The sequence below is a fragment of the Kogia breviceps genome, chromosome 10 (genome assembly GCF_026419965.1).
Source record: "Kogia breviceps isolate mKogBre1 chromosome 10, mKogBre1 haplotype 1, whole genome shotgun sequence".
NCBI classification, from domain to species: Eukaryota; Metazoa; Chordata; class Mammalia; order Artiodactyla; family Physeteridae; genus Kogia; species Kogia breviceps.
Window position 1 is genome coordinate 69,055,934 of NC_081319.1, and position 26,994 is coordinate 69,082,927.

The following is a 26,994-nucleotide window of genomic DNA, read 5'->3' on the forward strand; positions in this document are numbered from 1 at the left end:
TCTTAAGGAGAGAATAGTTTTTGAGTTCCATCCTGGAGCTTGCCAGTGTTAAACTCTTTCCTACATATAGCATTAACAGTCTTAGGGTTTTTACTTTCCGAATTCTATTAATGATTAGTTGAGTGTATCTGATTCTTTTTCCCACCTTCTTATTTTTATTTAGATTCTCTCTCCAGTCCTCAAAAGAACCCCCTTGAGAGAAGCGCCTCTCAGGGCCGACAGGCTGTCTTTCGGCCTCCAGCATGGAATCGCCTACGCTCTAGCTGCTTGGTAATACGGGTGGATGACTTGGACGTCCACCAGGTAAGGAGCCCACGACACAGGGAAACAGGGCTGGAAAGGGATGGAGCAGTTCATTTGGAATGCAACAAATGTGATCAAGGTTGTAGAATTCGGAGGCTGTTTCCCTCCCTTCCAGGTGGATTTGACACTTTGGTCTGTTTCTTTCTGAGTGTGACTGCTGAGATCAGGACTTGGGATTCCCCACTTTCCTCTGAATATCCCACTACAAACCTCTCACTGAAAAAACGAACTCGTAGATAGTGTTAGTCCGGTGTGAGAATGCCTGGAATCTGCGTGAAGAGCACTCTGCTCCCTGTGACAGACTTTGGAAGAATTGTAGAGGCTTTATCCTCCTATCTCAGAGGAAATTGAGGAGATTCTGTTCTGGGTGCTGTATAGATGCTAACAGCAACTTGTGACTGCATAGGTTTCTACAGCTGGACAGCCAAGTAAGAAGCCATCGACACTCCTTTCCTGCAGTCGGAAACTTCACAACCTCCCCACTCAGGTTTCTGCCATTCATATTGAGTTCACAGAGTATTACTTCCCTGATAATCAGGAGCTGCCAGGTAAGCATCTGCTCTGGTCATTCCTTACTGTCTTGCTCTTGCTCTTTGCATTTGTCAGCCTTGGGGGCTCTCTGCTTATATTGTTTGTCATTTCGAGTTTTAAGTGTTTTGAGTTAGTTTAGCACACATTTGTTGAAAACTCTTCCCTGTGTAAATATATACCTTTGATAATAAAATGAATATTAGCTGATAAGTGAGAGTCGAGCTGCTACTTCATTCATGGTGATTCTTTTTTTCTCTGCTTTCCAGTTCCCTGTCCCAATCTTTACATTCAGTTAAATGGTCTGACATTTACTATGGATTCTGTCAGCTTGCTCTGGGGAAACCTCTTCTGCCTGGATTTATACCGCAGCTTGGAGCAGTTCAAAGCTATCTACAAGCTGGAAGGTTCAAGCCAGAAAGATGAACACTTGGACATCCGACTGGATGCCTTCTGGTTGAAGGTAGAGTAGAGAGTGGGATTTTTGTTCCCTGTTGGCAGCCACAGCTGCACTTCTACCATGGCTATAATCCAAGGTTTGGCTTTGCCCATTTGATAGAAGTAAGGAAAGCAGTTTTACAGCCCAAATGGTCTTTCACGTGTGTATTAATGGTGGGTTGCAGAGTTGCTCAGCTGGCCATTCTGAATTGGGTTTCATTTTCTCTCTGAAGGTGAGCTTCCCGCTGGAGAAGAGAGAGCGGGCTGGGTTGCACCGTCCCCAGGCCCTTGTCTTCTCTGCATCAGGCGTGACTGCCACCAATACACGTCACGCCCCACATTGTAGCTGTCCAGACCTCCAGAGTCTCTTCCGGCGTTTTGCTGCTGCTGAGTTCTTTCATTCCAATTATGTTCAGTTTCCCAAGGTGCCAGGCGGCTTTAGCCTTCTGCACATGCTGTTTTTGCATCACGCCTTCCAGGTGGATTCCCGACTCCCTCAATCTAGTGCCCTCCATCCCCAGAGGCTTAAGGCTTCCCAGGATCTCTGGTCCATCCACTTCACCCAGATCTCCTTGGACTTTGAGGGAACAGAGAACTTCAAAGGCCATTCCTTGAATTTTGTGGCCCCCTTCCCCTTGTCGATTTGGGCCTGCCTACCCCTCCGCTGGCAGCAAGCCCAGGCACGAAAGCTCCTTATGGCCACAGAAGGGAGGCTGAAAGCATCCGCCAGCTTTGGCAGTCCTGTCCATTCTGAGGACCTTGCCCCTGACACTGTGTCCCATCAGAGGTCAAAGACTGAGCATGATTTGAAAAGCCTATCAGGCCTTACAGAAGTCATGGAAATTCTGAAAGAAGGCAGCAGTAGTGTGGATAACAAAGGGCCTCTGACAGAGCTGGAGGACACGGCAGATGTGCATGTGCTCGTACACTCGCCTGAGCATGTCCGAGTGAGGCTTGACCACTACCAGTACTTGGCTCTCCTCCGCCTGAAGGAGGTGTTCCAGGGTCTTCAGGAGCAGCTTACTAAGGATACCGAGGCCATGACTGGGTCTCCTCTGCAGGACCAGACAGCTTGCATTGGCGTCCTCTTTCCCAGTGCTGAGGTGGCTCTGCTCATGCATCCTGTCCCTGGGGCTGTCGAAGCTGACTCTGAGGGTTCAGATACTACGAGCCTTGTAGATTCAGAGCTGTCTCCTTCAGAGGATAGGGAGCTGAAGTCTGATGCCTCCTCAGAACAGGGCCCAGCAAGCCCCAGGAAGGTTCTGGAGGACAATGGCGTTGAAAATCTGGATGCATCCCAGGATAGGCCACTGCCGCTCCATAGCAATGGAGAAGTGCAGAACTCAGATTCTCTTGCACAGCAGGAGGCAGGGAAGGGCCATGAGACAGTTGATTCCTTACAGGCCAAGAGACTGAGCAGCACCCAGACACCTGGCTCACCAGCTGAGTTGAAGCCCCCAGGGGGCAAGGATACTGCTGTGAATGGACAGGGCGAACTCATCCCCTTGAAGAACATTGAGGGAGAATTATCAAGTGCTATTCACATGACCAAGGATGCCACAAAGGAGGCTCTACATGCCACCATGGACCTCACCAAGGAAGCTATGTCCCTGACTAAGGATGCCTTCAGTCTGGGCAGAGACCGAATGACCTCCACCATGCACAAGATGCTGTCTCTGCCCCCGGCCAAGTGAGTGGTTCTCTGCCTCCTTCATTCGCCTCCTCTCTCCCTCCTAGCTCTGGCCATTGGGCTCAGGCTTCCTGCCATGTGCATTTGTAGATTGGGAAGCACCGCGTGGTCCAGGAGCGTGTATGGAATGGCCTAGTTAATGTGGCAAAACCTTTAGTTTTCAGAGCGGAAGAACTTTCAGGCTACTTAGAGGATATAGGCATACCAGTCAGAGGGACTTTATTTTCAGGACTACACCTAATTCTGTGATAGGGGAAGAACCAGAAATTGCAATAAAATAACAAAATCCCATGGATTTTCTCATGCCTCCATATATCTTAGCCTGGTCTTGGGCAGTTTTCAAGTTAACATTTATTGCTTCTTAGCATCAAGCTATCTCCTCTTTCACTGATTCACTGTTATTGATACAGCTATGCTGTATCAGAATAATAATACCTGGCATCTGTATGATATTTTATTCTTTTCAGTGGGCTCTCATATAGTATTTTGTTTGATGTAATCCCCACAGCAGCTCGGGGAGGTCACTGCAGATGTTTGTATCCCCAGTTTATAACTGAGGAAATGGAAGCTTCAGAGACGATGAGCCCATGGATCCTGTATCTTATAACTAGAAAAGCTGGGGCTTTGGACTTGCTCTTTCTGGTACACCTTATCAGTATCTATCAGAGTAATAGAGAGGGAAGAATTTCACTCATCCGTTCAACAAGTATCTTTTGAGCCCTTACTGTGTGCCAGGCTCTGTGTTAGATGCCGGGGCTACAGTGAGGAGTAAGCAGAAAACACAGAAATGCACAGTCAGAAGAGTGGGAAGGTATAGATTTTTCCATAGGTGCCTGTGGTTTTAGGAAAGATAATGAAAACTATGGGAAATCTTTGCTGGGACACTTCGTGGTTTGGGGACCATGGTTTGAAGATCAGTGGCTTTAGAAATTTTGTCTAAGTGGATTTTCTTAAGTGTGTCTCAAAGCAATGCCTGCGGGTATACTCGTACCTGCTAGGCCTAGATAGCCTAGGAGGAAAGAGAAGGAAAGCTTAAAGGATTAATTATGTAATAATACTAGGCAACATTTATTGAGTACTTTCTATGTGTCAGACCTTGTCCTAAATATTACAACATTAATGCATTGAATTATTGTAAGAACCCTATAAGGCAGGTCCTAATATCACTCCACATTTTACAGATGAGAAAACTGAGGCTCAGAGAGGTAAGAAACTTGCTCAAGATCACACAGCTTGTGCGTGGTGGGGTGAGGATTGAAAGCCTGGACTCCCAATCACCTAATGTGCTGCCTTTTCTAATTAGAAAAGAGTAAGGGAGATGGGAAAAGAGGAGAGGTAAAAAGGAGAAAAGAAAGGTGTGTGATACAAACTCTTTTTGAAACACCAACACTGACTTCCTAACTGCCCAGGCCAGTGGCCTTTTCTCAGTCATCTTTTTCCAGGACTCCTCTGTGCAGTCAGCCTTGCTGGTCAGTTCATTCTGGGCACTTGTAACCCACCCAGTTCCTTGCAATTCTTGGAAGGAGTCTTTTCTTTTCCCTTGGCTGCTCTGTTCTTCCTTTTATCCTGTAAATGAAACTGTTCCACAGCACTAGGCTGTCCATATTCTGATCACTTTTGTCATAATTTTTATTTTTTTAATTATAAAAATGATTTGTGTTCATTTCATTGACAATGTGGAAAAATAAAAGAATAAAGAAGAAAATGTAAGTCACTTGTAATGACACTATCCAGAGATAGCCATTATTTACATTTGCATCTGTTTGCTTCCAATTTTTCTACACATATTTGTGTATCCATGTGAATGCTTATATGTGCCTACTCATATAAAATACACAAATATTATTTTATATTATTTGTGTATTTATATTATTTCTATATAATATAGAAAATTTCCAGTTTTATTCACTTTATGATTTATTGTGAATAGTTTCCCATTCATTAGGTATTTGAAAATATAACTTTTTTTTTTTTTTTTTTTGCGTTACGCGGACCTCTCACTGTTGTGGCCTCTCCCGTTGCGGAGCACAGGCTCTGGACGCGCAGGCTCAGCGACCATGGCTCACGGGCCTAGCTGCTCTGCGGCATGTGGGATCTTCCTGGACCGGGGCACGAACCCGTGTCCCCTGCATCGGCAGGAGGACTCTCAACCACTGCACCACCAGGGAAGCCCTGAACATATAATTTTTAATTGCTCTATTATATTCTTGCAAATGGGTGTATCATAATTTATTCATCCAGTCCACTCTCTGGGGGGCATCATTTAGTCTGTTTCCAATTTTTTCTCAGGTAAAACCAAGGCTGTGTTAAACGTCCCTATTTTTGTGACCGTTACTCTATGCATATCTAAATCTTTAGAATAAAACCCAGAAGTGGAATTATTGGGTCAAACACTACAAACATTTTAAGGTTTTGATGTATTTGCCAAACTTTCAGAAGGTTTATATCACTCTGCATTTTTGAATACATTTGACCCTTGATCAATGTGGTGATTAGGAGCACTGAATCTCTGTGCAGTTGAAAATCTGCTTGTAACCTATAGTTGGCCTTACCTATAACAAGTTCCTGCATATACGTGTTTCCAACGCATCCACAGATTCAACCATCTGTGGATTGTGCAGTACTATAGTATTTACTCTTGAAAAAAATACGCATATAAATGGACCTGTGCAGTTCAAACTCGTGTTGTTCAAGGATCAGCTGTATTTTCGCTCTAGGTTATTTTGTCCATCTCCTCACGTCTGCGAGAGTCCTTATTTTCAGTCCTGACTTCCCTCCCCTCCCCTGCTCTTGCTTTAAAACTATCTACTGCCCATAGCTCCACATTGATCTCCCAGGGGTGCCTTGAACCTCACATATATAAAACTAAATTCCTTATCCCTCCCTCCCCCGGCCAGTTCTCTTTTTCTTTCTATTTTTGGTGGCATCATTCTCTTGCTCATTCAAGCTCTGCCTCTTCCAGGCATTTGTCAGGTTCTGACCATACTTTTAAACTTAAGCATGCTTCAGAATCATCTGGAGACTTGTTAAAACACAGAGTGCTGAGCCCTGTCCCCAGAGTTCCTCGTCCAGTAGGTCTGAGATGGAGCCTGAGAAGCTGCATTTCTAATGAGTTCCCCTTTAGATGATAATGTTCCTATGAGGATGACGCTGGGAGCACAGCTCTAGGGAGTCTCACATCCGTTTCTCCTGTCTGCTTCCACATGTGGACTATTTTAGTGAACTATTAGTTGATTTCCTCATTGGATATCTTTCCCTCTCTGGCATATTTGGAAAAGGCAGATCAAACTTCTTTTTTAAAAAATTAATTAATTTGTTTATTTATTTTTGGCTGCATTGGGTCTCCGTTGCTGCGCGGGCTTTCTTTAGTTGCAGTGAGCAGGGGCTACTTTTCGTTGTGGTGCGTGGGCTTCTCATTGCGGTGGCTTCTCTTGTTGCAGAGCTTGGGCTCTAGGCGTGCGGGCTTCAGTAGTTGTGGCACGCGGGCTCAGTAGTTGTGGCTCGCGGGCTCTAGAGCGCAGGCTCAGTAGTTGTGGGACACGAGCTTAGTTGCTCTGCGCCATGTGGGATCTTCCCAGATGGGCCTCGAACCCATGTCCCCTGCATTTGCAGACGGATTCTCAACCACTGTGCCACCAGGGAAGTCCCAGGTCAAACTTCTTAAACCACAGGTATGATCTTGTTATTTCCCTTTTCTAAAACCTTCTGACTTTTTCTTTATTCTCCCTGAATTGAGTTTGAACTTCTTAGTGTGGCATAATCAGTTATTATGATATATCCATATGGCACTTTACAGTTTTTTGTTTGTTTGTTTTGTTTTGTTTTGCGGTACGTGGGCCTCTCACTGTTGTGGCCTCTCCCGTTGCGGAGCACAGGCTCTGGACGCGCAGGCTCAGCGGCCATGGCTCACGGGCCTAGTGGCTCTGCGGCATGTGGGATCTTCCCGGACCGGGGCACGAACCCGTGTCCCCTGCATCGGCAGGTGGACTCTCAACCACTGCACCACCAGAGAAGCCCAGTTTTTAAAAATAGACTCTATTTTCTAGAGCAGTTTTAGCTTCACAGCAATATTGAGTAGACAGTACAGAGATTTCCCATATGTGTCCTGCACTTCACAGTTTTCAGAGCACTTTCATGCATTATCTTTTGTCCAGGGTTTTCTATAATCTGGCTGCCACTCATGCAGTAAAGTGAAAAAAGCACTTAGCAAGAAGTTAAGAGATTTGGGTTCTTCTTAATTCTACCTTTAACTGGGACTGAGTCAGTTTCTTCACCTATAAATAAAATTGGAGGGTGGGCACATAAGGTCTTTAAAGGTTTCTTTGAAGAAACCTTTTCTAACTTTATCTTCTATTGCTCTCGCCCGACAAAACTTATGCTCCAGCTGAGCTGAGCTCTTTACTAGTCTCCAAAGGTACATTTCATTTTCTGGCTCCATGCCTTTGCTCATGCTGTTTCTTCCCCATGGAAGGCCCTCTTCGTCATCTCTTTCACAGTCCTTCAAGGACCACCTCAAACATCATCTCTTTCCACAGAGCCGTTCTTTTCATCCTTTCTCCTCTTTGGTATTGCCTAGCCCCTTTGGCTTGTACCCCTGTCCCTCTTACAGTGTGTGTGATTTATTACCATATAAGGTTATTTGTGTATAAGTCTCCTCTCTCCTGGTAGAATGTACATTCTTTGAGGATAGGGGATGTCTTATTCATCACTCCCCACCACTGCCCGGTGCCTTGTATGGTGCCTTGTATGCAGAGGTTATTCAGTAAGTACTTGAGGAATAAACATGGGTTTCAGGTACCATTCATAAGCACCAGGGCTGTAGGTAGTTGGTCTTTTCTGTACATGGGATGACCCTGAATAACCTTGACATTTGATATGGGAGAACTGCCTATGCAGTTTGAAATACTGGCATATGAGGATTCAGAAAGGCCAGCAGTTGAAAAGTGGTCTTGTAGTAGGTAATAGTTGACATCAAAGTTTATGTATACAATGACGGTCTGGGCTGAAAAGGATGGGCATTGCAAGGGAATAGAACAACATACCTCCTAAGCCACATTTGTGGGTTTTGTTTTTGTTTTTTAAACAGGGAGCCCATGGCCAAGATAGATGAGGGGGTGGCAGCCCCAGTAGGTGGAGGTGCTGCCCGACTCCGATTTTTCTCCATGAAGAGGACAGTATCTCAGCAGTCATTTGATGGTGTCTCATTGGATAACAGTGGCCCTGAAGACCGGATTTCAGTGGACAGTGATGGCAGTGAGAGCTTTGTGATGCTCTTGGAGTCTGGTAGGTGGAAGCAGAGCCGGGCAGAGTTGTAGAGCCCCAAGAGTGTTTTTTGTGAGGCCTGTATTCAGACCAGCAGGATGCAAAAGGAACTGAGATTTGATAAAGTAGACATTTTCTTAATCAAAAAACCAAAAGAAGAAAGAAATTTTAGTGGATTTGTGGCTCTGACTTTATCCCCACATCTTTTAGGTTATTGATTAGTACTTGACCTTTATCACAGAGCAACACTCAAAGGAGAGAGCGCTAGTCTTACAGCCATGTAGCTGTGGCGGTAAGACTAATTCTGTGGCTGTATCAATGGTGTGTGTGTTTGTTGTCTGCTTTTTGCCTAAACTATGTATTTTATTGTTGGAAAATAACTAGGAGCTTTTTGCCTATGATAAAACAAGTAACCTTTAGGTATTAGATTAATCACCACTAGGAGTTAACACTAGTTCTTTCAGCTTATTGAAATGAAAACTTTTAAAATCGCCCCTTAAAGAGTATCTAAATGAAAATAAAAAGAGAATGTACTGTTTCTTAAGCTGGATGGTATATATCTATGTTTGTTTTGTTATTAATTTCTTATGGGAAAATCCAAATATTTTAAAATAGAATCAAATAGCGAACTTTCATATACCCATTACCTAGCTTCAGATAATTAAGAACTCATGGCCATTCTTGTTTTATATATTCTCTGCCCACTTCCCTTCCTCCCGTATTATTTTGGAGCAAATCCCAAACATATCATTTTATCCATAAATATTTTCATTATGCATCTCTAGAAAATACAAATTTTTTAAATATTAAGAATTTTAAAAAATTATGGTAAAATACACATAACATAAAATTTACCATCTTAACTATTTTAAACTATAATTTAGTAGCAATAATTACCTTCAAATCATTGCACAACCGTCATCACTATCCATCTCCAGAACTCTTTCATCTTGCAAAACTATACCCATTAAACAATAACTCCTCATTCCCTCTTCCACCAGCCCCTGGCAATCACCATTCTACTTTCTGTCTCTATGAATTTGGCCATCTGGGTACCTCACATAAATGGAACCATATGTGACTGGCTTATTTCATTTCACATAAAATGTCCTTAAGGTTCATTTATGTTGTATGTAGCATGTGTCAGAATTTCCTTCCTTTTTAAGACCATTATTTGTTGTATGTAGCATGTGTCAGGATTTCCTTCCTTTTTAAGACCATTATTTGTTGTATGTTTATACCACGTTTTGTTTAACCATTTATCTGTCCATAGACACTTAGGTTGCTTCCATTTACAGACGTTTTTTAAGGTAACCAAATACCATTGTCCTTTTAAAAATTAACAATAATTCCCTAAATTCATTAAATATCTAGCCTTCAAATTTCCAGTTGTCTCATGAGTGTCATAAGTGTTTTGTTTTTACAGTTGTCACTGTTTTTAGAGATTGGATTTGAATAGAATTTTTTGACTCTCAAATTCTTTTGTTATCTTTCTTATGCAGAGTCTGGTCCAGAATCTCTTCCACCTGGATCTCTTCCCAATGTCTTAGACAGTGCTGGTGTTCAAGGGAGCCCTGTTGCAGATAGTTATGGCCAGGGGTCACCAGAGGCCAACAGTTCAGCCTCACCCAGTGGGGAAGACCTCCATCTTCACCTGGTCAGCTGTTCTACTTTCTTCTCTGCAGAGGGTAGACTCTAAGCTGGAAGCTTGGGACTCAGCTAAGGGAGTCTCCTTTTACAGGTCTCAGTTCTGGTCCTGAAGGTGAATGAGGTGTCTTTGGGGATTGAGGTTCGTGGTGAGGACCTGACTGTGGCTCTGCAAGCAGAGGAGCTGACCCTTCAGCAGCTAGGCACCGTGGGACTCTGGCAGTTCCTGCATGGACAGTGCCCAGGTGAGGATGGAGGGATTGCAGGAGAGCTGGTGGGATTTTTCTGGGGCATCCATAGCTTAACTTGCTCCTGGCACTGTGCTCCAAGGGCAGCTACCTTAGTGTCAAGACCTTGGCGCTTCTCTCCAGCAACCATTAGGGGGAGGAAGAAGTCTAATGAAGCCTCCTTCTTGCAAGGAGCCTCCCAGAGCTCTTTCTGGGGTTTTGTACTCAGTAGGCTAGTCTCCATCCTCACCTCCCAGGTGCTCCTTATGCTTATACATGAGGACTGTGTCCGCTTCTTTGTGAGGCTGCTAACATCAAGCTATACCTGATCAGGGAACTTCTGATTCAGTCCTTTGATGTGAATTATCATTTATACTTTAAAAGATGACAGGAAAAATCTGGGCTTAAGCTACATACTTTGTTTAAAAAATTTTTTTAAAATATTGAGTAGAGGGCTTACCTGGTGGCGCAGTGGTTGAGAGTCTGCCTGCTGATGCAGGGGACGCGGGTTCATGCCCCGGTCCGGGAAGATCCCACATGCCGTGGAGTGGCTAGGCCCGTGAGCCATGGCCGCTGAGCCTGCGCGTCTGGAGCCTGTGCTCTGCAACGGGAGAGGCCACAACAGTGAGAGGCCTGCATACCGCAAAAAAAAAAAAAAAAAAAAAAAAATTGAGTAGATACTAAAGAATACTTGTAAAATATATATAAGGTATAAAATAACAACAGTACAATGAACCCATGTACCCACTACCCAGTTTAGTAAATAGAACAGTATCGTTAACTTTGAAGTCCCTGGGAGTCCCTCTCCAGAACCTTCCTCTTGCCTCTCACCTATCATAGGGAATCACTGTCCTGAATTTTGCATTTCTCATTCTCTTGCTTTAAAATTCTTCTGCATGTGTTTGTATCAATGTATTATTTAGCTTTGCAGTTTTTCAAGTTTTTCTAAACGGAATCATGGTTTGTATTCTTTTGTGATTTGCTTCCTTCAAGTACCATGATATTCTTCAGATTCTTCTAGGTTGTTGAGTTAGCTATAATTTATTCAATTTTACTACTATATAATATTCTATTGTAGAAATGTACCACTTTTTGCTTTTTTAAAAACTGCTTATGCGTACTATGAAATTCACTCCTTGTAAGTATACAATTTGATAAATATTAGTAAGCTTACAGGGTTCTACAACCATCACCATCACCCCCAAAATATCTCTTGTACCCATTACTCTAGTTACTTCTTCAGTCTATTCTGAACAGGAATTTGGGTTGTTTCCAGTTTTTTTGCTATTTCAAGTAGGGTTGTCTCCTGATATGTATGTTGGAGAGTTTCTCCAGGTTTATATTCCTGAGGAAATAATTGTTAGGTCATTAGGGTAGGTATAGCTTTAACCTTAGTAGATAATGCCAATTTGTTTTCCAGAATGGTTGTACCAATTTGCATTTATATAGGTATGTAAGTTGTTTCATAGCCTTGGCTACACCTGAGATTATTCTTTATGCAGTTTTGAGTAAATTAGCATAGATCCCACTTGGCTTCCTCAGAGAGAGGTGAGAAGACCAAGACTTGGAGAAAGGAAGAGGTGATCAAATTTAGCAGAGTTGAGGGTCCTCTGTTTGTTTGTTTGCTTATTTGTTTGTTTTTGGCTGTGCTGTGTGGCTTGCGGGATCTTAGTTCCCTGACCAGGGATTGAACCTGGGCCACAGCAGTGAAAGCGCTGAGTCCTAACCACTGGACCGCCAGGGAATTCCCAAGGGTCCTCTGTTTTAAGAGTTTTGCCTTGGCCATCAGCCCAGTGCCTCTGATTCATAGCAAGACCAGCTTTTTATTGGTCCTTAACATCCCTTCTGTCATGAGAGGCATTAGAGCAAATTAGCCAAGCCCACAGTCCTTGCAGTCAGGCTGCCTGCGTGCAAATCATATCCTTGCTACTTACAAATTGTGTTACTTTGGGCAAGTTACTCTGTGTGCCGTAGTTCTTTCATCTCTAAAATGGGAATGATAATAATACTTCTGGCCCAGGGTTGTTAGGAATATTAAATATATATAAAGTGCTTAGAACAATCACTGGCTAGTAATTAATTAATATGTTTTTCTTCTTTCTTTCTTCTCAAAGGCACAAGCTTTCAGGAAGCTTCAACTTTGAAGACTGGCCACATCAGGCCAGCTGTAGGCCTTCGCTTTGAGGTGGGGCCTGGTGCAGCTGTTCATTCCCCTCTGGCCACACAGAATGGCTTCCTACGTTTCTTGCTTCAGGGCTGTGACCTTGAGCTGCTCACTTCGGTGCTCAGTGGCCTGGGGCCCTTCTTGGAGGATGAGGAGATCCCACTGGTAGTTCCCATGCAGATTGAGCTCCTGAACTCTAGGATCACTCTAAAGGTGAGAGGAACTTTTGGGTTTTACCCTAGACTTTGTCAGGAAGGGATTCTGGCAGTGACAGCTGTTAACTTCTTATCCTGTCCCTGTAAAATGTGGTGAGGATCAAGTAAGGAAATGCATATTAGCATTCTTTGTCAGTATTACAGTAGTACATAAAAATGTGTTGCTGGCAAAGAGTCCTGGGTTCAAGTGAGGGGATCTTGTCTCTAGCCCTGACCCTTGGCATGCAGCATGACTGTGCAAGCCCATTAGGTTATCAGATCCTCAGTCTCACCACCTCTAGAGTGGGAGAGACTCAATTATGCCTTTCACATCTCGCAAGAATGTATGGATAAACCTACATTTGACATAAAAGTGCTTCCAGGGCTTCCCTGGTGGCGCAGTGGTTGAGAGTCCGCCTGCCGATGCATGGGACATGGGTTCGTGCCCCGGTCCGGGAAGATCCCACATGCCGCAGAGCCCTCGGCCCGTGAGCCATGGCTGCTGAGCCTGCGCATCCAGAGCCTGTGCTCCACGATGGGAGAGGCCACAGCAGTGAGAGGCCCGCGTACCGCCAAAAAAAAAAAAAGTTCTTCCAGCTCAATGGTAGAAGCATGGCTTGTTACCTATGTTGCTCTGAGCTGGTTGGGGGCATCATGTGGTTTCTCTCTTTCCTATAGGACGATATCCCCCCCATCTATCCAACCTCTCCAGGCCCCATCCCCATCACTCTATCCATGGAGCACGTTGTGCTGAAGCGGAGTGACGATGGTGTGTTCCACATAGGCGGTGAGTTGGGCTTGTCAGCCTCCTGGCTTCTCTGCCTTTTTGCTCCTGTAAGGGAATAGGTGACAACTAGGAATAGTCTGCATGTTGCTGGCAGCTTGTCATTTAGAACCTTTACTTTTTTCCAGCTGCTGCTCAGGACAGACCATCAGCCGAAGTACTTAAAAGTGAGAAGAGGCAGCCCCCAAAAGAACAGGTGTTTCTGGTGCCCACAGGGGAGACTTTTGGTCCACAGGTGAGGATATAACTGAACAGTACCTTTCCCATAAACCCTTAGGGGCTGTAATCACAGAAGCTGGTAAAACCCAGAGGGCTGAAAAGGTTGCTTGTGCTGGGTACAGCTGGGTGGTCTGGGCTCCTGTCACCTAGCAGCAGCTTCTAGAAGTGCTGAACAGAGGATGTAAGTCAGGAGCTGGAGGTGAATAGTTGCTGATGACGTCTTCCACCTGTTGCTGTCCCTGCAACTGATGAATTCTGAAGAGGGGTTTGGGCTCTTAGAAAATATCTAGTTGGGTTCTCTTGATCATTGACCAAACTTGTGGGTTGTTCTGCTTGAATTCTTACTCCTTGTTCCCTTACTGGATGTTTCTGCAAGGTGTGTTACCTTATTCATTCACTGTGAATTACTAATTGTTCCTCAGGTACAAGAACTGCCTACTCTACAAAAGGAACTTATAGAAACTAAACAAGCATTGGCTCATGCCAACCAGGATAAAGAGAAACTTCTTCAGGAGATTAGGAAATATAACCCCCTCTTTGAGCTCTGACAGCAATGGCTCAGCCATCTGTGCCAAGGAGAGAGGAGGAGATCACCAGCAATCACACCACCTGTGACAGGCACCATCCAGTGTTGGACAAGTCAGCTAAGGATGCTCAACTCACTCCTGGTGGTGTCCTTTCTACTAGCAGTTCTGACTTGGATGGAAGATAGGGCAAAGTATTACCACGTTCCAGGAAGTTGGGGGCAGCTTTGTGCGTGGCTCAGGCATCACGTCTTTCCTGTATAAAGCCTTTTGGCCCTCTGCATACTAGGTGGAATCTCCTCAACACTGTAGGGTCATTTCACCGTCTGGTTTCATAGCAGAGACATTTGCTTGCCCCACCTGTGTGAACAAGGCAGAGTACCCATCTCCTCAGTTGATCACCCACAGAGCCACCAAAGATTCTATGTTCCAGAGCTTCCTGTAGTGGACCTGAGAAGTCCTTGGCCTGAGCTTCGGCCACGGTAGTAGAGTGGAAAAGGAAATACCCAGCATGACAGGAGCCTGGGGAGGCACAAGAATAAATGAGACATGGATTCTGCCTTGTTTGGAAAGGAAACCAAGCTCATGTCATCTTGGCTCATATTACAATCAGATTTTTCAGGGTTAAGCTTTCTTTCTGTGATTCTTTCATCGCTGTGATGCTGTCATAGGAAGTAAACAACAGTAGCAGCTCACTTGTATCATCTTTCCCTTCTATAATGCAATTTGTTTGAAATTTAAGAAGAAACTATTCACCCTGAGCTAGGTTGAAGGCATGACATGGTGAGGATCGGTAGGGGAGCTTGGTTCTGTGCCGCTGTTGCTGGCCGTGTCCTGTCTCTCTTCCTTAGCTGCACCTCACAGGTTATTTCATGTTTCCCTGGGGTCCCTGGCACATCTGCTCTCCCAGCACTATGACTTTCTACCAGCACTCTCATTAGCACTTGGTGGTTTGGGAGCTGAAAATGTGTTTTAAACTGTAACATTAACATCTCAGCCTGTTTCCTCTTACCCCCCTCTATCACTGTGGCTTTTTAAAATCATGTTAGTTTGACTTAAGTAAAAGACAAAGCAAAACAAAACCCTTTAACCTAGCTAGGTTTTGCCCCTGCCTGATGAAAGAGCTATTTCCCCCTTTCTTTACTACCGAATTATTTACCAACACTCTATCTTCATCCATACTGCTCTGTGATATACTGTGTTGGACAGAAGTTCATCAGCTAACTCACCTTGAATTGGCAAGATGGCAAAATAGTGATTTAGTAGTGTCACTAAAGTCTTAATCACACATGACCTACTGAAGGAAAGAGAAAATGGTTTCCTTTATGGGAAATCATGCCTGACTTGTATATTCTAGTTTTTGAGGATGAAAAGAAATATGTGTTCAAGAAGGAACAAAATCTAATTTGCTCAGACTTTTACAGACTTTTGTTGTGGTTCTTCACCAAGGCAGTCTTAAAAACAACAATTACTATGAGATTATGGGAATGTTCTGTCATGCTTAAGAAACAACGTAGAGACTTAAAAATAAACACCTTTCTAGAGAGAATGTTAACAGGGTAATTTCCCTATGGGTTGATGCTTGGTTTAACCTTATTTAAGAATTTTATAAATAACCTGAAAGTAGGATATTACAGTGCAATCAAATGTCACTGCTTCCAGGCAGTGAAAGATAAATCAGAAGAAATTGAAAAAAAAACATGAAATTGCAGAAGATTCACAAACTGGGCTGTGAATACTCAGGAAAGTGACAGGTGAGGTTCTGTGTAGGTAAGTGTGAAGTAACGCACTTATGGGAGAATCAGCAACCAGCGAGGCAGTGAGCTCTGTTAGAACTCAGGAAAGAAACCTAAGCATTGCCGAGAGGGAGGAGGGGTCAGTGTTCTGCTGTGGCCAAAAGCCCGACTGCATCATCAGGGAGGGCATGTGGAGCCAACACAGAAAACAGCACCTCATGCAAGGCCATGGTAATGTCTTAATATCCATGCACTTCTAGTGACCTTATTTACAAAGTATATGGTGAAGAGAGGAAAGGTCCAGAGAACAGCAAAAATTATCAGGTGGTGGAGGTACTTCCACATGTGGACACATCTTTAAAATGTTGGCTCCAGTTCTGGAAAGATGAAAGCTGAGGGTAGTGTTAGATCAGATATTCAGTCAAGAGCAGGGACATGTTCTTCAGGTCCCAAAATACTAGCTCTAGGGCTGTACCTATTAGCCTTAGGTAAAAGAAAGCACTTCTCGTAGCAAATCAGAAACTTCTAGAGGTCATTGTTGAAGAAGTGGTGCTGGCAGAAACTGTATGGGTGCAGAAGGTTTAAGAGGAATCCTTGCATGATGGTTTTCCAAGAGGAATTATGGAAAACGGGCTATTTGGTGATATACAATGGAGAGGGTAACTGAATCCCTCCAGACTCCCCCTTAAGTGCCTCTTTCAAAGGCAGAATGATGAACAAAAAGAATCACTGCTCCTCTCAAGTATGGCATTTCTAATATGTTTAAAGGGGGAGGAGGGAGAGCCAGTAGCCAGAAAACAGAATTATTCAACCTTAGGTTCACCTGAATTGGTATAAAATCACATTCTGGTTCTCTTCCCTTCCCCTCCTCTTCTACCCACTGTGTCCCTCCATGCAAAGAATTGTTTGGTACACCCTCACTTTAAGCTTGTGCTTGGTGGGAGGCAATAGAAACAAATCTGGCAAGCACTGAGGCTCATCCCTTTAATGAGCAGAGCTCAGTCAGGTTTCTGGGCTCTCTGGCGCTCCCATCCATGTGACAAATGGAGCCCTAGAATTTGAATTTCCTTATGTGACAGCTTTGGGCATTGTGTCTTGAAGTTCCTGCCTCAGGAAATGTGGTTGGGGTCAATGTCCCATGGAATTTTAGTAAAAATCATCTTGTATAACTTCATACTCCTATTCATTGGGGGAAGAATGACTTTCATAATGAAATGTGACCTTGTTGGTAGTCCTCAGGATAAACGTAAAGGAAAAAGACAGAAGGAAAACATAGTAGTATCAGCTCCTTTGGACTGTTTACAATTTCTGCCTTGGAGCTCTAAGACTCTGTGAACAAGAAATAACAATACCTCAAGAAAATGTCTGGAGTAATAGCACCGCTATCCCTCAAAAGACTTCAGCCACCGCACATCACCATTTCAGCTGTGAAGCATTTACACCTATGTATCATCTATGATTGTCTAGAGTTCCTGTTTACACAGATATACTAGAGATGTGCTTTAGTGCATATGGACTGGTTTAAATCTCTCTTAGCTGAGCTGCAGGGATGGTTATCAATCTCAAATTCTGTTTTCAACTCACTGGAATAATTAACCTAGTTTATTAGACTTAGGACAGAAGGAGTAGGTTCTGTTCTCGTGATGGCTGTTTTCTGCTGTGTATTTGATCTGACCCTCATTTTGCCACAGGCCTCAACCTTTACGTACCCTTTTTCATGGTTCTGAAAGGAATGGTTCCTGTCTATAGAATATACAAGGGATAAGCCACCCCTCACATACCCCATAACTTAAATGCTTCCATTTAACCCATTTACATCAGTTTCCCCATAGGCTAGTTCAGGGGGTAGTGGAAAGAAGAGGTAGTTTGAACATAGTGATATGGGAAGTTTCCATTCCAAACCTTTAAACTAAGGGTTTTTTTTTTCTCTCCCCTATTTAATACTTGCCTAATCTTCCAAAAATAGTTATAGTAATATCACAAAACTATGGAAACAACATTGCTACACAAGCTAGTAGGATGACAACTGGTTATTTGAGAACTGCAAGAGCTGTGTCATTGCGTTGTGATTTACCATAGTAATTACTGTGTTTCAAGAGATTCTGGTGTGACGTCCTATCCTTTCAGGGACTATGGCCTTCCCCAGGACCTTCCCCCACCTTCTGCTAGAATAGGAATATTCCCATTCACCTCTGGGTAGGTATGGATAGTAGCTGTTGTTGAATGGGGATTATTTTCTCCCTCTCTTAAAACAGATACAAGGGGAAACACTCTCAGATAACCTTAAACTGTGAGGCTTTGCTAAGTGGCTAGACTTGGGATGTGAACTTCCTTCTTTATTATTTGTAAATTTCATCCTTATCCAGTATCTCAAATTGCAATAGATATAGTTCTTATAACCACTTAAAAAGCTCCCTCTGAGAGCTGAGAGAAGATCTGTTTTTGTTTCTCCCTTCAATATATTAGTTTTTGGTCAAGATTTAGCCTGAGTCTTACAGCATTTCTTTGTGGAATACACCATTGGCTAACTACACGTTTAAAGCCATGAGTTTTAATGTAAGATACTAAAATCCAGATTTGCCCAACTTTGTGTGTCCAAGCTGTTTTCCCTACTCAGGGTGCTAAACAGAATTGGAATCTTTACTAAGACATGCTCAGGAAAGCTTCAAAAGAGAACAGCTTCAAAACCCCTCTCCTTATGACACCAAATGATTGAGAGGAAAGAATTCTTGGGGATTGCCAATTATATTACAGTAGCCTTATTACTGCTAATCACTGTCAATAAAAGGTCACTCCATTCCCCTCTACGTGAGGAAAACAATGAGAATGTATCCAATGAACTGGAATATTGGTCAGTATTGGGAAATATTAATGTTGCAGTATCTAATCAAAACTTGAGTGTACTGGTTCTGTGAACCACTTGAAAAAAGCAAATTAAACTTATTAAACAGTATTGGTTCTGGTATATCTGTTTATAGCAATTGAAACATATGGGTTTTTAACATTGTTTTTAAGTACTTTAAGTACTTTTATGAGATAAAATTTTAATGGTTCTGGTAGGAAATGGGGAGGGCTCAAATTTTCACAAAAAAGCCAAGACCAGTTTTATTCTGACACCAAAAAAGAACGATGAACTTCTCCCCACCATTCCAACCTGCTAGCCAGAAAATGAATGCGCACACTTGGCAAGTTGGAAAACAGTTTAATGATCACTCACCAAAATGTTTACAAGGACAGACTATTCCACTACTCCTGATGTCACCGTGTCCTTCACGGTAGAGTATCATAAGTCAAAAGTTTCTGATTGTTTCATTTACTTAAAACCAAATGTAAGAAACAACCTAAGTCATTGCAACTTCAGGCTTCAATGTGAAACCGTCAAACTGTCTTGGAAGGGTTTTCTTTCTGAAAGCAGCATTCCTGTCCAGAAGATGCTTAAGGCTCATCAACCTTTCTTCTTCCAACTAGCCAGTAATAGTTAAATACCTCAGAATGCCCTCAGAGGTCCCAATATTTAGTATGAAACAGGCTGCATGCCTTCAAGGTGTAATGAATATCAGAGTTTTGAGGAAGACATTAAAGCATCATGGAATCCTTCGAGGACTGAGATACTAAAGCACCAGTGCAGAGAGTCTCATGCAATAGGAAGTCTGGAATGAGTACTTCTTCCTTCAGTACCAGGCCCTTCTAGACTGTGGTTTAGAAGAAGATGATTTTTTTGTGCTTCGAGTTGGGAATTTGCCCCTTCGACTTCAGCCTCCGAACAGCCTCCCTCATATGTTTGGGTTGTAGCGGTGGCATTTCTCCCCACTTCTCACACACATCCAGTGCTAAACAGAGGGCAAGGAGAGAGTTTCATTATCACACAAGAGCTTACCTATTACAATCCTTTTGAGTCCTGTAATTCTCATTAACTCTTCTTAAGCTTGCTAAAGAAATAAACCAAGACATTTTCCCTTCTTAAGAGAATGCTATACAATGTATCATGTTAGCTTTAGTATATCCCACATCAGGTTTTATCATAAGTAACAGTTTAAAACATATCTTCTCCTTAAAAGAATAGGTATTTCACCAGCTAGAAATTAGCAATGGGCAGCAGCCAGGTTCTTTACTTGATGGACAGGGGGCAGTTCCCAGGGATCATAACATCAGGGACAACTACTCACTATACCACACTGGTCAGCCCCAGTGATTGCTTTTTTTTGTATCTTTACTTTTGGCAGCAGAAATGAGCAAAATCCATTGGAGGAAAATACAAAGTCTGCTTCTGTCACCCTGGGCTGAGGACAGGAATCAGAGGGCAGATTTCCTAGGTGTTTCCAGGCCTTCCAGTATTGAAACTTTCAAGGAATAATGTTCATGCTCTCCTGAATGCAAGGCTCCCTTTCTAGTGTAAATGGAAACCACCACTGGTGCCTTAATAAGTCCCTCACTATAGATATTCTTGGAAATAAGACCACCACAGGCTCAATCCAGTATTTAGACCAACACCACTCACCTTCTTCTACCACCTCCCCGACGAAAACTTTGGAAATACCAGACATAGCAATAACAACATTCTGAGACACAGAGGTACCAGTGATGGACTGGATCAGCTTGAAAGAAGGACAAAAGACTGTGATTAAGGTAGTCAAGGACTGGCTTTGGAACACAGTACCCATAAGAGCTCTGCACTGAAAGAGTTCGCTAAAGGCTGGATCTGAAACTGACACCAGTAAAACAAAAGGATTCAGGTGTATAATGGCCTATTCTATTTGTTGAGACCCTATCCCTAGACTACAAAATCACAACTGGTCAGATTATTGAGGGGCATGCTATTTTTATTTTCCTGCCTAAATGTTCCACCAACTTGCCTAACACCTCACTTCAGAATGCCAATGGATACAGCTCTGGAGTCTCCTTCAGTTCTCATAGCTCATGGAAATGAGTGTGGTAGTCCATCCTTACCCTTTTTATGGCTGCCTTAGGGAAAGCTGACCGGCGATACATCTCATAACGGTTCAGCTGCTCCTCAGAAAAAGAAGAAACCAGGATTCTAGACAAAGATTCAGGTAATTAAGTTCACTTATAAGAATGAATACTTAAGATATATATTATTATGTCAATAAAAGCAAGCCTCAGATATTTAAAAAATAAATTTTTCAAGGGATCAATAGTATTAGGCTTAGTGTTTATGAGGAATGAAGATAAAGCATTTCTGCTCTTTCGGAACTTGACAATAAGTGAAATGCAAGTTCCTTTCTTACTTCACTAAGAACAAAAACAATGTTGGGTCATTGAATCACACTATACAGGTTATGTTTTCAGCATTAGGCTCTCTCTCCCCATAAGGCTACCTCACTACACTTCACATTAAAGATAAAAATTTAATATGTAAATTTATATTCAAACCAGTAGTTTCCAACATTAACAGATTAAGGGGAAATTTTATAAAATATATGGAAAAGGGTTAATAATCTTAATATATAGTTAAATTTTCAAATAAATTAAAATATGGCCATACCAATTTTAGAAAATGAGCAAAGGAAGTGAATAGGAAATTTACAAAATATACCAATGGCCAATATATAGAGAGGAAAAATATTAATTTTCAGTATTAACTAAAGAAATTAAAATGATGAACTAAAGCAAGATTAACATTTTTCATAAAACAGACAAAGAAGTATTAAAAAGCATGGTATTAGTGAGGATGGGAGGACACAAACTCATACATGCTGGTAGACTGTGAGGTGGAACAACCTTTTTGGAGAATCTGGAAATACAAATGAAAATCCTTTGAAAATGTTCATACTGTTTAAACTACCAATTACCTTCTAGGAGTTTATTTTAGGAAGTAAATGGACAAGTGCTCAAAGATGTTGATCATAATGTTGTCAAAAGAGGAAAAAAATAACCCAGAACAACTACAGAAATAGGTTACATTATAGTGCGTCCACATAATGGAATACAATGCGGCCATTAAAAATGATGATTTATGGGCATATTTACTGACTGGAAAATATTTAGCTATATACTGATATATCAAACATTAAAGAATATATCTGAAAAGGTATATACCCAAATATATACCCTGGGTAAACTCTGGGTGGTGGAATTGTAAGTAATTATTTTTTCTATTTTTCTGTATTTTCTGAATTATTTGCAATGAACCCATACCATTTTTACAATCAGAAAACATAATGAAGCTATTTCCATTTTGAAGAAAATTATGACCTAGATGTATAATTATTGACATGGAAAACATTTACCATATATAATGTGGAAAACAGGTTACATCTTTGAAATTTTAAATTTAATTTATAGATATATATATGTAAAGAAAATACCTTGGTGAATATACATCAAAATATTAACTGTTTATTTTGGTGGTATGGTGATATTTTTCTTTTTACTTATATTTTCTATACTATAACATAATACAATATTAATTGCTTTATTTTCTTTTGAGTTTAATAAAGAAAAAAAAAATTTAAGGACAAGAAAAATGTATTAACTTTGTGTGGTCAGGTTAGAGCCTTGAAAGGGGAAAGATCAGAAAAGTGACTTACTGCATCTTTTGAATCTCATCTTCATCCACTTTCTGCTTCTTTTCTTTCTTTTCTTTGGTATCTATTTTCAGTTTTTTGGCTGCAGGAGTAAGTAATGATGAGTCTTCCCTTTCAACTGCTGTTAAATCTGAGATATCCTGACTCTTGAGCTAAGAAGACAAAAGAAACCCTTTATATATTTGGCCTACTTCCCAGACTTGGGTAAGGTAAGAAGACATCATTTCTCATTACAACACAACAAATCCATTTATTTCTGTAGTTTTTTGGTTCCAGGCATTGGCTGTACCATCAAATATAACTACCCTGTCTCTCCTAAAGGAGTTTTTAGCCCAGCCGTGGAAAGAAAACCTACCAAATAGTCGTTTTCCAGGTTAGCTATGATCCTAGTTCCAGTTATCTGTTTACAAGGGCAATGTAGTGCCAAGGATCATGAAAACCACTCTCCCCCTGATCCCCTTCTTCTGACCTCATTCTTTAGAGGGGATGTCATAAAAGTCCTCTCCACCCAGCCAGCTCTTCTTCATCTAAATCTATAGATCTCTTTACTGATGATGATTCCATGTGGAAAGAATATTAAAAAGGAGGCACCTTCTCATCAAAATAGTGTTTTTTTGAATTTGGGACTTTTAAGTGAGCTTCTCCCACATGTAGGGCTCTTTTCTTCCTATCTTTCAATACCACTGTATCATGCAAATATTTACTTCCGATTACTAGACTGAGAACTTTATTTTTTAGTTCTTTTAATTAATTTATTTTTGGCTGCATTAGGTCTTTGTTGCTGCACGCGGTCTTTCTCTCGTTGCAGCAATTGGGGGCTACTCCTTGTTGCAGTGCATGGGCTTCTCATTGCGGAGCACGGGCCATAGGCACGCGGGCTTAGTAGTTGTGGGCTCTAGAGCGCAGGCTCAGTAGCTGCGGCACATGGGCTTAGTTCCTCCGCGGCATGTGGGATCTTCCCGGACCAGCGCTCGAACCCTTGTCCCCTGCACTGGCAGGCAGATTCTTAACCACTGCGCCACCAGGGAAGCCCCTAGACTGACAACTTTTTGAAGATAGGTTCGTCTCTTATTTATCTCTCCTCACATAAATATTTACCATTGTTTTACTCATACTAGATGTTTAATATCTGTTTAATAATGACAACAAAAAAAATCCAAACTTCATCCCCTCCAACAATATAGAATCTAAGGATACAACAAACCTCATTAATGAGATTTAATTTCTGTTTCCTTAAAGAGAAACTCACATTTAAACTCATACAGGAATATGAGAAGTACCTGAAAACGAAGGCAGTAAATATGTAACAACCTTTTCAACTTCTCAAGTTACTGATATATACAAATTTTCTAACTTCTTTGTGCTTCAATTTTGGTGATTTATAGTATCCTTAAAAATGAGCCATTTTTCTTGAAGTTTCAAAATTGTTCTAAACTTGAACATCAAATTTTCTTAAAGCTTAAAGATCTCCATATCAGTGCCTATAGCCCTTTCTTATTTCATAATGTTGTACATTTATATTTCAAATAACCAGGTCTTAATTTTATTGTTTATTTTTTTTATTTTTTATTTTTTTGCGGTATGCGGGCCTCTCACTGTTGTGGCCTCTCCCGTTGCGGGGCACAGGCTCCGGACACGCAGGCTCAGCGGCCATGGCTCACGGGCTCAGTCGCTCCGCAGCATGTGGGATCTTCCCGGACCAGGGCACGAACCCGTGTCTCCTGCATTGGCAGGCGGATTCTCAACCACTGCGCCACCAGGGAAGCCCTATTGTTTATGTTTTTAAAGCACTAATTCATAAACATATACTTTCATCCTGATTACTTCCTTGCTCCTACATTCTTTTGGTTTATTTTGTTCTTTTTCTGGTTTCTTGAGCTGGGTGCTTATTTTCAATATCTCTTGTTTGTTAGTAAAAATATGTAAGGTTATGAATTATTCTTTAAATAAAGTTTTGGTCAAATCCCATTGGATTTGATGTGGTGTTCTCTTTGTTCATTTCTTTAATCAAAAGGCTATTTAGAAACTAGTTTAAAATGTCCAGGTGTTAGTTTTTTGGAGGGAGTGGGAGTGGGAGAAACTTTTTGTTGTTAATTTCAGGTTCTATTGCACTGTACTAACAGGATACGATCTGTTATGATTTCTACTTTTAAGAATTTATGCTTTTCTTTGTGGTCTGGCATATGATCACTTTAAAAAAGTGTTTCACAAGCATCAAAATTTTTTTTTATCTTCTAGGTGCAAATTTCTGTATGTAGTGAGCTTTTTACTGGACTAACCTAATTATTACTTAAATCCTTTCTGTCCTTGAGAGCTGTTTAAAAAGTTCCTTCTTAAAGTAGTTTTGTCACATTTTTCTTTTTCTAAAAGTTCTTAACTTTATATATTTTTATACAACTTTATGCTCGGAAAGCCTGTTTCCATTTAAAATAATGTCTTCACCCATGCTCGCACACTTATATTCAAACAGGAATTATAGCTCTGAGACCCCAAGATTCTACCTTTAGAAATGGAACCTAGAGAACGCTGAGATTCTAGTATCCTGAATGATGCTCAGCGGAGCAACATTGCTGAACTCTTGGGATGGCACAATTGATAGGTTTGGTGCTTTAGAGACCCTTGGACATTAGCACCCAGGTCACTGGTAGCAGTTAAATGTCCCAAGAGGATAAGAACGTGACTAAATTAGTAACTACCTCAAAGTCTCCCTTTAACGACTCTGCAGCCTATAATGACAAAGTTACACTTAAGCAATATCTAAGAAACCATACTGGGGTGAAAGTGGTACTAGGAATCCTAGGTTCTAGCTTTTGCCCTAAGTTTCAGTGTCGATTGGCATTGACCTCAGTTTCATCACCAGGAAAACCAAGAGGCTATTTGAAATTCCCTTAGAAGTAGCTTTAAAGCCTAAGGGCAGGGATTAAAAATATTGACCCAGTGATTGGGTCTCTGGAACTGAACCGGCTCTGAAGGTTTTGTCTCCTCTCTCCCGCCAACCCCGCGATGGCAGATCTAAAGGGTCATGGTGAGTTCGACTATCTTAGCTTGGGAGGGACCAACCAAGAAGCCTGTCAAGCAGCCAGTGACACAACTCCTCCGGCCTCATCAACACATCTCTCCCTACCTCGCCTTCTTCAGCCGAGGCCTCTTTCAATTCCCCATCTGCGTCTCCGTCAGTTTCCTCCGGGATTCCGTCCGTGTCAGGAACCCCCAGGCCCCCAGGAGCAGGGGCCGTCTCATCTGACTCCGTCTCTCCACCTTTTTCCGTGGGCGACTCGCAGGCATTATCCATGGCGGCGAGAAGTGAGAGGAGATCGCGGTACTATCAGACTCAGGAGCTCGGGACTCCGCGCAGCACCGCAGCCCAGGAGCTTACTTCCTGTCGTCGCGCTGCTATGACATCACCCATACCGCTCCTCCGAGGGGTCATTAAGAGGCGCGCCTAGAGGACTTCAGGGCTCCGATTTACTTCGGATTTGGTGGCGGTGGGGAGAGGGAAAATTGAGGGCACGGAAATCAGTTTGTGGATTTTCCACCTTGGGAAACCAGCATTTGTAACGGAGAGCTTTGTTGTTTACTGAAGGACTTCTTTTTCCTTTCCGTCTTTCTCAAAACGCAGTGTCAGTGAACTCCGTCCTTAATCCACTTTCCTCAGAGTAAAGTCTGGGGACAGGAGAAAACTCAATTCCGTTGTTCGCCCTTGTGGGATGCGGCTACCGGGCAAACGCCAGGCAGGAACTCAACCTCTTACAGTTCAGTTGAACAGAGACCTCGGGCTTGTGTTAACATTGAATTGCCAGCATTTCTCTTCCGTTTCTCAAGCACCTAAAAAGAAAAAATAGTCATACAGCTTGAACAGAATTTATCCAATGCATTATTAACTCCACAACTAGAGTGTCTACTTAGAGCCAGGAACAGTCCTAGCACCACAAACAAAACAGGCGGTTTCTACGCAATTTATGATTTTCCCAATTCACCAGGACTGAAGATTGGGGTCGGTTTTACAAATCTCACTTTTAATGTCACTTTGGTTAATGTCATCAAAAGTAAGAGGAAATAGGGGCTTCCCTGGCGGTCCAGTGGTTAGAACTCCGCATTTCCACTGCAAGAGGAGCGGGTTCGATCTCTGATCCGGGAACTAGGATCCCGCATGCCTCGGGGGTGGCTAAAAAAAAAAAAAAGTAAGGGGAAACAAATCCTACTGGGAGGGAGATATTTCCTTTGAGTGTTTCGCTTTAACGAGCGATTTCAGGGATTGGGAGCATGAAGTGCGGATATTTACCTTTAAAATTTTTCCTCTCTTTCCTCATTGCGGTACGTAGCGGAGGCATTTTACTCACGTCTTTATCACTAGGTTCCCACACCCATTACATATTTATGTGTTCTGAAGGAATGGCCTTGGAAATGTAGGTGCGCGTTACCATATTTCTCTCTTTGTTTCTACACTGCCTGGATGAGTTACCGTATTTTCTGTCCTGCGAGATCCCAAAACCTTTGGAAAAGGAGAGCGCTTCGGGAGGCGCAGACAGGTGAACCGCGTTTGTTCCCTTCCACTTATACAGCGGGTGACCCTGCGACGCTCTCCTCTTGACCTGGGAGGCCTATTTCTGCGCAGCGGGGTGCACTTGGCGCAGACCACAACCACCTGTTCCCGCTCGCTGAGCCCCGCCCAGCTAGGTGGGCAAGGGGGCGGGGCGCGGGGGCGCTCTGACGCGTGACGCCGGATCCCGGAA

General features: G+C 42.5%; 3 protein-coding genes across 6 annotated transcripts in view; 2 read left to right on the forward strand and 1 right to left on the reverse strand.

Moving 5' to 3' along the window:
* BLTP3A (bridge-like lipid transfer protein family member 3A) overlaps window positions 1-18,669 on the forward strand; it is a 56,644-nt gene extending 37,975 nt beyond the window's left edge. For all 3 annotated transcript variants that reach the window (XM_059076323.2, XM_067006055.1, XM_067006056.1), the window contains 11 exons: window positions 164-303; window positions 710-851; window positions 1,101-1,294; window positions 1,503-2,959; window positions 8,046-8,242; window positions 9,724-9,878; window positions 9,963-10,113; window positions 12,210-12,472; window positions 13,132-13,240; window positions 13,366-13,472; window positions 13,879-18,669. In XM_059076323.2, coding sequence (XP_058932306.1) covers window positions 164-303; window positions 710-851; window positions 1,101-1,294; window positions 1,503-2,959; window positions 8,046-8,242; window positions 9,724-9,878; window positions 9,963-10,113; window positions 12,210-12,472; window positions 13,132-13,240; window positions 13,366-13,472; window positions 13,879-14,004 — 3,041 coding nt within the window. In that variant the 3' untranslated portion in view covers window positions 14,005-18,669. The remainder of the gene's footprint in view (window positions 1-163; window positions 304-709; window positions 852-1,100; window positions 1,295-1,502; window positions 2,960-8,045; window positions 8,243-9,723; window positions 9,879-9,962; window positions 10,114-12,209; window positions 12,473-13,131; window positions 13,241-13,365; window positions 13,473-13,878) is intronic.
* A 229-nt stretch (window positions 18,670-18,898) lies between these two features.
* Window positions 18,899-26,919, reverse strand: TAF11 (TATA-box binding protein associated factor 11). Of its 2 annotated transcripts, XM_059076454.2 has the most exons (6): window positions 26,544-26,919; window positions 25,386-26,086; window positions 22,265-22,413; window positions 20,664-20,751; window positions 20,215-20,311; window positions 18,899-19,546 (listed from the first exon to the last, which is right to left on the reverse strand). In XM_059076454.2, the coding sequence occupies exons 2-6, from the start codon at window positions 25,551-25,553 to the stop codon at window positions 19,416-19,418; spliced, it is 633 nt and encodes a 210-aa protein (XP_058932437.1). In that variant the 5' UTR covers window positions 25,554-26,086; window positions 26,544-26,919; the 3' UTR covers window positions 18,899-19,415. The 2 variants fall into 2 exon arrangements, with proteins under 2 accessions (XP_058932437.1, XP_058932438.1); XM_059076455.2 differs by lacking the exon at window positions 20,215-20,311 and having other exon boundaries at window positions 26,544-26,882.
* Window positions 22,454-26,994, forward strand: part of ANKS1A (ankyrin repeat and sterile alpha motif domain containing 1A) — a 191,637-nt gene continuing 187,096 nt past the window's right edge. Inside the window, exon 1 of the mRNA XM_067006061.1 lies at window positions 22,454-22,470. The gene's annotated coding sequence lies outside the window, so the exon portion shown is untranslated. The remainder of the gene's footprint in view (window positions 22,471-26,994) is intronic.